Source organism: Strix uralensis, chromosome 9, assembly GCF_047716275.1.
Source record: "Strix uralensis isolate ZFMK-TIS-50842 chromosome 9, bStrUra1, whole genome shotgun sequence".
Lineage (NCBI taxonomy): Eukaryota > Metazoa > Chordata > Aves > Strigiformes > Strigidae > Strix > Strix uralensis.
Genome location: NC_133980.1, coordinates 12,492,546 through 12,503,942, shown reverse-complemented (window position 1 = coordinate 12,503,942; position 11,397 = coordinate 12,492,546). Strand labels below are relative to the sequence as shown.

Here is an 11,397-nt window from a genome sequence, read left to right as displayed (position 1 = left end):
AGTCGTTCCCAGCAACGGCACATCCTGAGAACATGGAATAGTCAGGTTCAAGTGCTACTTAATTTTACAGGGCCTTGTTCTTCTCCTACTTGCACTGCTGTAAGCCTCAGTTTTCCCAAAACGGGATGTTGAGGACCAGACTGAGGCCCTGCTCTTATTCTGTCGGTGGCCATTGGCTTTGAAGTGCAGGGATTAGACCCAGCTGCTGCGATGCTACAGGGAAGCAAGGTCAAAAACCAAAGCCAGGTGGTAGAGTCTGTCTAACCGCTTTGCAGCAAACCTCCTCTCCACAGCCTAAACCAAAGACCACTGAAACCCTGCCACCTACGCCCCTTCAGAGCCAGCAAAGCAGCTGCAGCAGAAAGGTTGTACCCCAAAACCATACCAGGCTCATTGCAGCCCAGCCTCTTCTTGGTGCAGGAAGGGAAAGCCAAAGGACTTGAGGGTGTCTGCTCAGCGCCCCCCCCTCCCCTGAAAACCTGACACAAACCTTAGCATCATAAGTGGAAATAATTTGCTTGGGTCCCTGCTTAATTTGGAGTGGAGAAAAGGGGCACAAACCTGCCAGCTGGCACAAATAACAGGCAGTCAGCTGTTATGGGTGCAGTGGTAGGCAAAAGCAAGTGAGCTGTGGTACGGAGTGAGGGGCAGGGGAAGGAGGGATGTGGGATGGTGGAGCTGGGAAAGCCAGAACTGGGCACTTCTCAGGACAGGAGGTAAAACAGCTTCCTCCAGATCCCATGCAGTGACTCCAGGAAGACTGAACTACTATCAACACGCTGGAGGGAGAGTCAAAACCATGGGTGGCTGCTCTCCTGACTTGCATGGAAAGACAAGAGCAGCTCCTGCACGATAACGCGCTTGGTACCCCCTCCCCAAGCAAGATGCTGGGGCATGGGGGCTGACACCCATCTCAGGGCACTGCTTGCTTTGGGGATGCTCGGTTGGGGACTTGAAACCTGCATCCTGCCCAGAGCTCATCTCAGCCCCGCTCCTGCTCTGGCCGGCACAGCCAGTGCTATGCCCATCGCAAATCTCTGCCAGGGCTGGGCACCCTGTTCTCCAAACAGGGAAGGGGGATGGTGCCTGACAGCCTGAAGCATCCCCACCACTCACCCCACACACCCCCAGGCCCCAGCCTTGCTTCCTGCAAGGGGCAGGATTGCAACCAGGCTGCTGGGGGGCCGGAGGAGACACATCCCACGTGGCAGCAGGGGATGCTTTTGCTACACCTCCGACCCCACTGGATAGCTTGGGAGCCTCTGACCAGCTGCAGACCACCATCCACTGAGAGAGGAAGGGACCCAGCCCCAACCACTCCTGGAGGAGCAATGGCTGAAGACGGGAGGTGCAGGAAGGGCACCTCTGCTGCCCAAGAGGCAGGGTGGAAAATATGAAGCAGGGCCCACCCTCTCACCGGTGTCGTGTCTGACAGGAAAGCCAAAAGCAAAACTGCTGACCGAGCTTCTGCTTTTCACCCACTGCGGCTGCCTCCTGCCTTGGCTTTCCGGGCGAGCTGAGCCTGGTTGGCCATAGCAGATCTCTGCCAGAGCTGCTGGAGCAAGGAGCATGGCTGCTGCTTGCAAAAAGCCCCTCCAGGCTGTGAGCCATGTATTGGCATGAATGAATGTTGTGGGAGTTACAGCACTGCCCATGATGGCTACTGGGAGCCTTCAGCTGCACTGGGGACTGAAGGAGGCCACCACATCCACTGTCCTGCCCTGAGCAAGGGTGAAAGGCATCCCAGATGGATGTTCTTCCCATCTGGTCCCCTCTGGAGCTTTCTCAGGGACTTTCCAGCCCCCACAGGGGACAAATTGTGATGCCTGGCATGCCTCACCCCTTCTGCCAGTGCCCGGGCTGGCTCCTGCAAGGCTGCGCTGGTTTTACTGGGGTCAAGGGAAAAAGAAACCTGCTGACGATGCTGCTGAAGTGTGAGATGCAGGTGACGCTTTCCTGTTTCTGATGGGTTTCATGGTCTCCCAGTATGTCTCTGCTGTCTCCAAAGCCACTCCTTACTGGGATTTCTCTTCTCAAGCAGTTGTCACTTCTTTCTGTTCTGATTTCTGGCAGGCAGCACAATGCCAGCATTGCTTTCAGGAGGGAAAATGGAAGTTTGGAGCCAGAAAGCTGCACCAAGCACTGTGCTGTAAGCTTTGTCCAGGCTGACAGCAGCCAGGCCTCTGTCATGACGGGGATGCTCATTCTCACTGGGCTGGGCAGGCGCCCCACATCGAGCCTGGTGAGGGGAGGCTTGGTGTGCAGCTGCAGCTGAGTGACCAGCTCAGACAGTGGTGAGAGGAAAAAGAGAAGCGGCTTCTCTAAATTATTAAGAGCAGCTTCGTGGAAGAGCAGCTTGCATATTGCACAGAGAGGCCCAGGAACCACAACAGACGCCGCCACCTCCCGGCTCTCGCCTGCGCACTGTCAAGAGCCGTTATTTGCCTGCCCACGCGCTTGCCATCACAAGTCAACAAACTCCCCTGACGTGAAACCCTTTATTCACTCTGCAGGGCCAGATCTGTCTCCCACCTGCGGAGGGAGGGACATGGGGGTAGATTTCCCTTCTTGCAGAGGATAGCACCTGAAGACAGGATGAAAACCAGCCGCCCGCTTCCCAGGGGTTTCTTTAAATAGCAGTACACAGGGCAGTCTCTGCCCCAGGCAAGGAGAAGCCCTCAGCCCTGGGGTCCCACGAGCAGCATCTCCCAGGATCCACTCCAGCTCTGGCCTTCAGCATTTCCTCCCACAGTGGTGCTTTTTTAGTTGGGAAGCAGCGTGGCCATTCCAGAGAGCCCCGGATGGAAGTAGAAAACCAAGGCATGATGTAAATTGCCTTTGTGACAGATCTGTTAGCATCACTGCTCTTCCCCAGCCCATCCTCCCTGCCCTGAGTGAAGAGGCATCACGTGGAGCCCAGCAGGGACCTTCCTCGTCCCGTGGTACCCATTCCACAGCCACAATCCCACCATGGCCAGGACTGCCTGATATCAACTCCAGCAGCAGCCCCTCTGTTGCTCCAGTCCCGGCACACTGGATTTTTCCCAACTGCAAACTGCAGTGGGAGCAAGGGGCCAGAGCAGCCTGTCCCTGCCCACACCCCTCAGCGAGGCGGGACCCCGGGTCTCAGCAGGGCTGCGACTGCAGCTGCCAAGTCCGCTCATCCTGGTGTTTCTTCTCTCGTTCTGGTGTTACGGGTTTCTCCTCTAGGAAGACGATGGTGGCGTATTCAGTCTGGTCGACCACCCGGGTCTCGGCGGGCAACTGGGCATGCTGCTCCCACTGAAACTCAAGCACACCATAGTCCACAGTAGACACAGACACCACGGGGGGCTTCTCTTCCTTCTGCAAGGAAACCCGGTAGGGGCAATTCATCATCCAGAGGTACCCAACAACCCCAGTACAAGCCCCTTTTTTACAGCAAGTATTGAAACCAGTTCTGAAGCATCCCAGGAGGGCAAGAGCTGTACAAAGCAGAAAGACAAACAGACCTGGGATAGCATTTGTCCAGAGAAACCAGACCATGAGCCTTGGGGTCACCGCCAAAGCCATGTGGGTCTCAGCTCTCTGCCTCTGCAGGCAGGTTGGGCTCCCTGCCTGCCCAGCCATGGAAGGTAGGGTTGAGCTAGGAGCCCTTTTCCCACCTCTCCACTGGGCTCTGAGCTGGCACAGAGTGCACGAGGAGAGCCTGGGGCTGAGTTTGCTCAGCCCAGACAGGGGAGAGTAAAGGGGAACCTACTCGTGCCTTCAGCTACCTAATGGGGTTGGAGAGAAGATGGAGCCAGACTTCTCCCTGTGGTGCCCAGCAAAAGGAAGAGAGGAAACAGGCACTATAGCTGCAGCAAAAAAAAATTTAGCGTAATATATTGGGGGGGGGGGGGGGGGGGGAATTTCCTCTTATTTTCTACAGCAACACAACCCACTGTCAAAGATAACCCTATTTTGAGCAAGGGTTGGACTAAAGAGGTCCCATCCTATCTCAGGCAGTTTTTTTGATTTTGTGATGGGGCTGTGTTGCAGGTGCAGAAAAGCAGTTGTAGCTGTGCAGAAAAGATCAAGCAGCATCAGAGAAGACAGGAGAAGTGAGAAGCCTGTGAAGGGCTGATAAAGAGAGGCCCTGCACCCTTCGCACCCCAGCGATGCCACGATGCTCCCCTGCAGCACAGCAGGGTGTCAGAGACAGAAAACTCACCGCTGGCATGTTCTCACTTGGTGGTTTCTCCACATCTGCAAAAGAACACATTCGGTTAGTAGATGCTTGTGTGCCAAGACAGTGTGAGCATCTGTGCCTGAGCCTGACTGAGCCCCCACATCCTAGGAGAGCGCTAGACACTGCAACTATTGCACCACGCTTCCTCCTTCTTCACTTAGGGTCTAACACCCTGAACATTACAAGGACAAGGGAGATACCAGCCCAGTCTAGGGATTAACTGGGATTAATGGGGTACAATTCTGCAGGGGTCCCCTCTGGGAGAGCCCCTCTGGCTGACCACAGCATGGCTGAGGCGATGCCTGATGCTGTGGCAGGGGGACTATGAGGTGCCCCGAAGGTGCCTGGACAAGGTGCACGTGAGAAACTCGAGTGCAGCATTAAGGCACCATACTAACAAGCAGTGCGGAGCCACAGCATGTAGTCTGGGGACTCTACAAAGGGCAAGCAAGGCCCAAAGCACCCTTCTCCCCTAGGCCTGGAGACACCTGTCCCATGGAGACATGCCATAGCTGAGTTTAGCACATTGAACAAGCCCATGTACCCCAGGGAGCTGTAGGTATCTGGCTGCCCCCAAATTCCAGCTGAGTTTGCTGGATGAGCATCACCCATCAGGTCCCCTGGCAGACCCCAGCCCCTCAGCACAGCACGGTCCCCACAGGGGATCATACCTCCTCTCCTATACGTGACAGTGAGGTAGCCGAAGATCAGCAGCACAACCACCCCAGCCAGCAGCAGGATGCCCAGGAGCACAGCCTTGATGTAGTCTGGGGGATTGCCTTCCTCCATCTCAGGCTCGTCAGTGGCATTCATCTTCTCAGGGGCTGCTGCAACAGTCACCCAAAAAAGGGGGAAAAAAATGGCAGGTCAGGAGTGTAAAATGGCCTCTATAGTCCTTGTGAAATGCAACAGGGGAACATGGGGGCTGTTCCCAGAAAGCGCTCAGTCCCAGGCAGGCTGCCACAGCCCCACCATCCCTCCAGGGGCCCGGAATTTGGGCTGACATGGGGGATGTTGGCCATGTACCATTCCTTCCCATTGCAGGTGGTAAGGATGATCTCACACCACTGAGAGCTGTGGTGCAGGGGTCCAGGCACCACTCTGCACCCACAGGCAGTCCTGTGGCATGACCCCATGCCCAGCAAAGCCCCATGGAGGGCACAGCTTCCCTGAGCCTCCCCGCTGCTTCCATATCCTGGGGCCAGCACAGCATCAGCTCACATTGGAGAGAAATGTTGTGAAAGACAGTGACTTTTGCAGTGTTTCTCCTTTTTATAAAAGGCCACCTTCAGCCCCACAAAGCCCCCATGTTGCCAAGCAGGGGCATAGCAGATCTTGCTGTGAGATCTGTCTCCCATGCCATGGGTCTATGAGACTCTCCCAGAGCATGGTTTTGCAACAACATTATCTAGACCAACACTGGCTGTTTGAGGGGTCTGAGCCCCAGTCGTCACCCCAAACACAGTCCCTGTCCCCAAGGGAGCTGTTCAGGGGTGAAGGCAGTTCCCTGCACTGGTCTCCTGCCTCCATCCATGGGTGAGGACTCGCTCCTCCCCACAGCATCACTGGGGACACAGCCCCAGCAGGATGAAGACCTCCTGCCTCAGGACCAGTTCCAGCTGCAGTGTGGATGGGGGAGGACAACCTGTGTCCCTGGGCCTCAACCCTGCATGCAAAGGCAAGGGAAAAGGGCAGAGCTGTGCTCTCCTGACCCACACCAGGTCCTCCCTCAGCGGGGTACTGCCTCCTTATGCCCTGGGGTTGCAATGTTCCTGGGGGCTGTAGCACCATGGGACAACACCAATGACCTTCCCCATCAGCTCAGCCCTCAGGCTGACCTGTGACCACCAGATGCGACCGGTTGCTCTCCATCACTTTATCGGGTTCAAAGAAGGTGATCAGCCCACAGTAGTAGGAGCCTGAGTCATTCTGGTGAAGGTTCAGGATCTCGATCTTGAAGGCTGGAGTGTGGTTGGTGAGCAGATACTTCTCTGTCTTCGTCGGGGGGTTGTTCCGGCTGATCTCAGCGATTTTTTGGGCTTGGCTGTGGTTGGTCTCCTTGTACCAATTGAGGCTGTACTCCGAGCCAGAGTCACTCTCCATGGAGATATTGCAGAAGAAGGTGGCTGAGCCTCCTGCAGGGACAGTTAACACGGCTGGGAAGAAGGTCACTGTTTGGGAGAGAGGAAACAAGGAACAGACATGGTTACAGCGGGCACAGGTCTCAGAGACACCCGTACATCCATGCAGGATCCAGGGATGCAAAGAGGGTGAGAGCCTGCCATCACGCCTGCTAGCACCCCATCCCATGGAGAGGTGATGGGTTCCTATGCCCCAAACCCAGAGGTTCCATGAATTCCTCAGCTGTTCCACCCTCAGCTCCTGAAGGCCCCTAAGGGGATTTACAAAAACCTGCCGGCGAGTGCTTGCAAACCCAGCCCCATGCCATCGCCAGCACCCGGCTCACCCATGGCCAGGCTCTGGGGTTTGCCAGCAACGCAGGCAGCCTGATGCTTGGCCAGCCCGCCGCATCACCCCAGATCACAGGGAGGTACATCAGCCCATGTCTCTCCCCTCCTGAGTGTGTGCCTGCTGGCCAGAGGGGGATGCTCAGGGGTAGTAACTCTATCATGAAGTGGTTTCAGCAGAGCAAATTGTGCTCTGGGCTACCTAAAATTAACCCAGAACACCTACACCAGGGAAAACAGACTTTGGGGATTGTATTATTTTTAAATCTATGCTGCATTTTAATGTCTGAGTCATCCTTCCTCCAGCTGATATTGCCTCCAAAAGCAAGCAGAGGGACCAAGTCCTGGGCTGGGACAGCACCCTGGAGTGAACCTCATCGCGTGTCCAGCTGCCTGCTGGGGTGCTTCAGCTCTGCCCACTGCTCCATGCTGGGAGCACAGAGTGGGCAGGGGCTTCCCAGGGTATGGTATTTGCTATCTCCAGCCTGAGACCATCTGACAGGGCAGAGTGACCTGGAGCTTATGATGCCATCTCTTTCCAGCTATCTGTCCCCTCCTCACAGGGCAGGCACCCACCCGGGGGGTCCTGGCCGGGCTTGTGAGGCTGCTCCCAGCACAGGGTCATGGCTGCAGCCCCCTGGCCCTTAGCACCAGCCCTGCTGCTTCAACACATTTCCCTGCCTGTGATCCCAGCGGGTTCATCCCCGGCAGGCAGCGGCGATGCTACAAACACAGGCCAGGCTCACAACATCTTGGCTCAGCCAGCCCCATACAACAGGATGAGGCAGCTGCTGCATTAACTGTTGTTCAGAGCAATAAAAAGCAGGAAGAAGCATTCTTCACACTGGTTATCTGACCAAGCAATTCAAACCACCAATGCTTTGAAAAGTCCCTGCCGTTAAGAAATTTATCTTCCCTTTGCAGAAATCGCCACCGATAGCAGTCCCGGGGCTTGCAGACAGAGTTAGAATGTCCCTCCAGCATTGGCCTGAGGCCATAGGACCATCATCTCAGCATCACCAACCAGAAAAGCAACCAGGACAATTCCTTGAATAGATACAAGATTAGGTGGAAAACTGGGCTGAGAGATGAGGGATGAAACCGAACAGGAGGAGGAAGGGAGGGAAGTGCCCTGACTCCTGCAGGCAGCGCTGGCTGCAGCAGTGCCTGCACTGAGAGATTTAATTTTTGTAGTGTTCTGGGTTTCTTGTGTTTAACGTGAAATATTTGGCAGGCTCGGGGCTTTGCTTCCTACCCAGTGGCACTACCAGCAATGAATGAAGTGCTCGGAGGACTCCTGAAAGCGGAGGCTGGGTTTACACATTTCCCTGCATCTTCTCAGCACCAGAGGTAACATCTGCTCCAAGGGATGTCCAGCCCTGTGCCCACGCTTGGGGCAGAAAACACCCGAAGCTACCAAAGAAAGAGCCAGGCTGGGAGGGAGCGGGCACAGGCTTAATCAGGGCTCTTGCTCGCTCTGCCCGCACTCACCCTCTCCACTCCACCTCCTCTTCTCCACAGAATGTCACCCTGAGCAAAACCGCATGCAGGACCCTGGCTCTCTCAGGGTCAAGTCCAAACCAGGAAGCACAGGCTGAGGGCTCAGCCCAAAGCCATGAGAGCTGGAGCAGAAAACCCCAGACCCCGCATGGCATTCACAAACCCAGAGGCTCAACACCAAACCTCAACCCCAGCCAGTCTGTCCACGAGCCTCCAGTGTCGGCACTGTGGGCTGGGGACCTGTCTCCTTCCCCATCCTTTAACCCTATTTCTGCCTTGAGCATTCCCATTTCTCTTGCTTCAGCCACGTGTACACAAAAGCTTTGGGGTTTCTGCCTTCTTGATGCCAGAGCTATTTATAACTACAAAGCTCCCAGCCCTTAGACATCTTCCACCAGCTGTGAATGACACCGGCTGTGCTGTCAAGCGCACCACGGTCTGGTACCTACCCCGGCGGCAGCTGGCCAGCATAGGGCCACAGCAGAGCAGGACGGTGCAGAGGCCAGTCAGGACCACCTCCATGCTGCTCCACATTGTCTTTGAGGCACCTGGAGCCATGGCGAAGCAGTCAGTCCCCTGCCCGGGCAGACGTCGCGAGCTGTGCCATATCGTGCCACCCCCAGCTCTTTCCGTGCTTCCTTCCCCGCGCAGCAGCTTGTTCTCCAGCATACGTGGCAGGGGCTGGGGTGGAAATGAAACGTGCCCATCTCTGCCCCAGAGGGAAACCCAGGCTGCCTCCCGCCCCCAGCTTCCTCCCCACAGAGGCAAGGATCAGCTGAGCCTGGTCTGGCCCCTTCCCCTCCCTGCGCGCTCCTGGCGCGCTCTCACGCAGGCACCCAGCTGCCGAGACAGGCAACACTAAACCTGCACCCTTTTGGGGGAAAGCTCCCAGGGATGGAGCGGGCAGAGACCACCGGGGACGTATCCTCAGCTCCAAGCCTGGCCCATAAGTAAAAGCACTGTCTTGGGTTCCCAGGCACCCATGGGTGCTCCCACCAGGTGCCCATGGCAGTGGGGTGTTGGGGGACATGTGGCACTGGGTCACCAGGCAGGGTCTGAGCAGCCATGGGGCACCTATTGGCAGGCTACTCACATGGGGAAGGGATGGGAGAGGAAGAAGAAGGAGGAGAAGGAGGAGAAGGAGAAGGAGAAGGAGAAGGAGAAGGAGAAGGAGAAGGAGAAGGAGAAGGAGAAGGAGAAGGAGAAGGAGAAGGAGAAGGAGAAGGAGAAGGAGAAGGAGAAGGAGAAGGAGAAGGAGAAGGAGAAGGAGAAGGAGAAGGAGAAGGAGAAGGAGAAGTTTTGGCTCCTTAGGTGTGTTTCTCCATAGACAGATTCACAGAAAGCAGGGGCAGGTGCCTGGGGCTGGTGTGCTGTTATTGGGGTGACCTTTGCAGCAGACTTTTTCAACTTCTCCACCAGCAATGTTCCCCGCTTGCCTCGCTGACTAATACTTGCATAGGAAATAACCAGAGGTGAAAGCACACCATGGCTGGCTCCTCCGCTTCTCTCAAACACAGCCTCAGTGCCCCGCAGTTTTAGAAAGCATCAGGGGAAAATTAATAATCGGGGTGAAGGATGTGATTCTCATGATGATTTCATTATTTTCCGGACTTTCAGAAAGAAGCTGCAGGACTGGGGCTTGCTTACCTCTCACTTCCAGACACAGCCCTGGCAGGCAAGTGGGCTGGGGGAGCCACCCCTAATTTGGGATGGCCAAAGAGGGGGTTCAGAGCTGGGGCAGGCAGGGCTCACCCTGGGTTGGTGGCTCAAACCAGCCTGTCCTGAGTCCTCTTTTCCAGTCTCCTCCTGGCATTGCAGCATCACTCCTTTCTCATGAGCTTCTGGCCCTGCTTGAGCCACAGAGCAAGCCTGGAGGGCTGTCCCCTCCTTGTTACCTTTCCATGCTGCCTGGCCAGAGGCCACCATCTGGCAGGCTGGCAAGGGGAGCACTCTTCATGTGCAATGGTGCTGGTGGTCTCTGAGGTGGACATCACCTCTTCCTTCACAATTTCCTGCACTGTCATTAAAAAAAACCCTAACTGAGTTCCAGAAAATATGGAATCTCACAGCGAGGAGGCTTTTCCACCTCGAGGCTTCGTGTCCCCAGACAGCAACACCAGGCATCCGGATTGAGTGTGGGGAGGCTTGTTTGGCACTTGCAACATGTTTTGGTTTCTAGAGGCGGAAGATGTGACGGGTATCACGACCGAGATCGCAACTCACGGAGCCAGGGATCAGCAGGAAAAACTGGCTCATCCTCCCCGCCCTGCGTGGCAGTACAGGGTTCTGATTAAAATCATAGCACGAATTGCTCAAACTTTCCAACGCATGCTTGAAATGGAGCCTAAGTCGGTACGTGGGGCGGGGAGGCTGCCGTGTCCAGTAGAAACCAGTGGCAGGTAGATGCAGACTGTCTGGCAGTGTTTTCAGATGCTCAGGTTCCTTTGGAAACCCATGCCCCAGTGCTCCCCACCTGCTCCCCAGCAAGCTGCGGATGGCATTGACACCAGAGCCTTTCCAGGGTGCTTGGGGTGCAGGATGAGGTGGTGTGTGGCCAGGAAGCACCGGGGAGCTCAGAGAGCTACAGAGCATGCAGCAGAAACCACAGGGGATGGTGAGCCGGGAGCTCTCCAGCCGCACGCTGATGGGAAACTTGCTCCACTGCAAGAGAGAGAACAGGGGTTTTTTTCCCCCTTTTTGCTGAAAAAAAATTGAAAAGGATGAAAAGAAAAAAAGAAAGGATCAATCTCGCTGCTAGGAAGCCACTGGGGGGGAAAGCAAGGTGAGCAGTGGTGCTGTGCCCCAGCCCAGCACATGCCCTGGGCGCTGGCATCACAGAGAAGCCTGGCCCCACAGCAGACCCCGGACCTCAGGAAGGCTTTGCACCCTGCCTGCACCCTGCCTGCACCCTGCCAGACCAACACAGCTCCCACCAGCTCTTGCACCAGCTTCTCCAGCACCAAGGAAAACAGCCTGGCTCCAGCCATGCTGTGGCTCCTGCTCATGCTGGTAAACCCCCTCCAGCCCAAACAGGATCTTGGGGTTATCTGAGAGGGGGGCCTGAAAAAGGTCCTTTGATGCTTAAAAAAATAACTTCCCTTTCTCTGAGCTGGAATATGGTGAATTGCATGGGGCAGTCCTATTTGCAAAATAGAACAAAAAAAGAGCTGAAAAGGAAGGAGAAAGAGGAATGAGGAGTAAGTGAGAAAACAGTTTGTT

At 55.8% G+C, this 11,397-nt stretch overlaps 1 protein-coding gene across 1 annotated transcript; it reads right to left on the bottom strand.

Moving 5' to 3' along the window:
- Positions 1–2,484: 2,484 nt before the first annotated feature.
- PDCD1 (programmed cell death 1) lies at positions 2,485–8,831 on the bottom strand. Its single transcript, XM_074878207.1, has 5 exons — positions 8,628–8,831; positions 6,049–6,381; positions 4,882–5,037; positions 4,193–4,227; positions 2,485–3,345 (listed from the first exon to the last, which is right to left on the bottom strand). The coding sequence occupies exons 1-5, from the start codon at positions 8,734–8,736 to the stop codon at positions 3,127–3,129; spliced, it is 852 nt and encodes a 283-aa protein (XP_074734308.1). The 5' UTR covers positions 8,737–8,831; the 3' UTR covers positions 2,485–3,126.
- Positions 8,832–11,397: the final 2,566 nt, after the last annotated feature.

What these genes read in the sequence shown, in the direction of transcription:
- PDCD1 (XM_074878207.1), bottom strand. Translation starts at nt 8,736, where the DNA reads ATGGCTCCAGGTGCCTCAAAGACAATGTGGAGCAGCATGGAGGTGGTC. An exon ending in GCTGGCCAGCTGCCGCCGGG is followed by an intron (nt 6,382 to 8,627) that starts GTAGGTACCAGA and finishes TCTCCCAAACAG; the next exon opens with TGACCTTCTTCCCAGCCGTG. An exon ending in TGTCACGTATAGGAGAGGAG is followed by an intron (nt 4,228 to 4,881) that starts GTATGATCCCCT and finishes GTTCTTTTGCAG; the next exon opens with ATGTGGAGAAACCACCAAGT.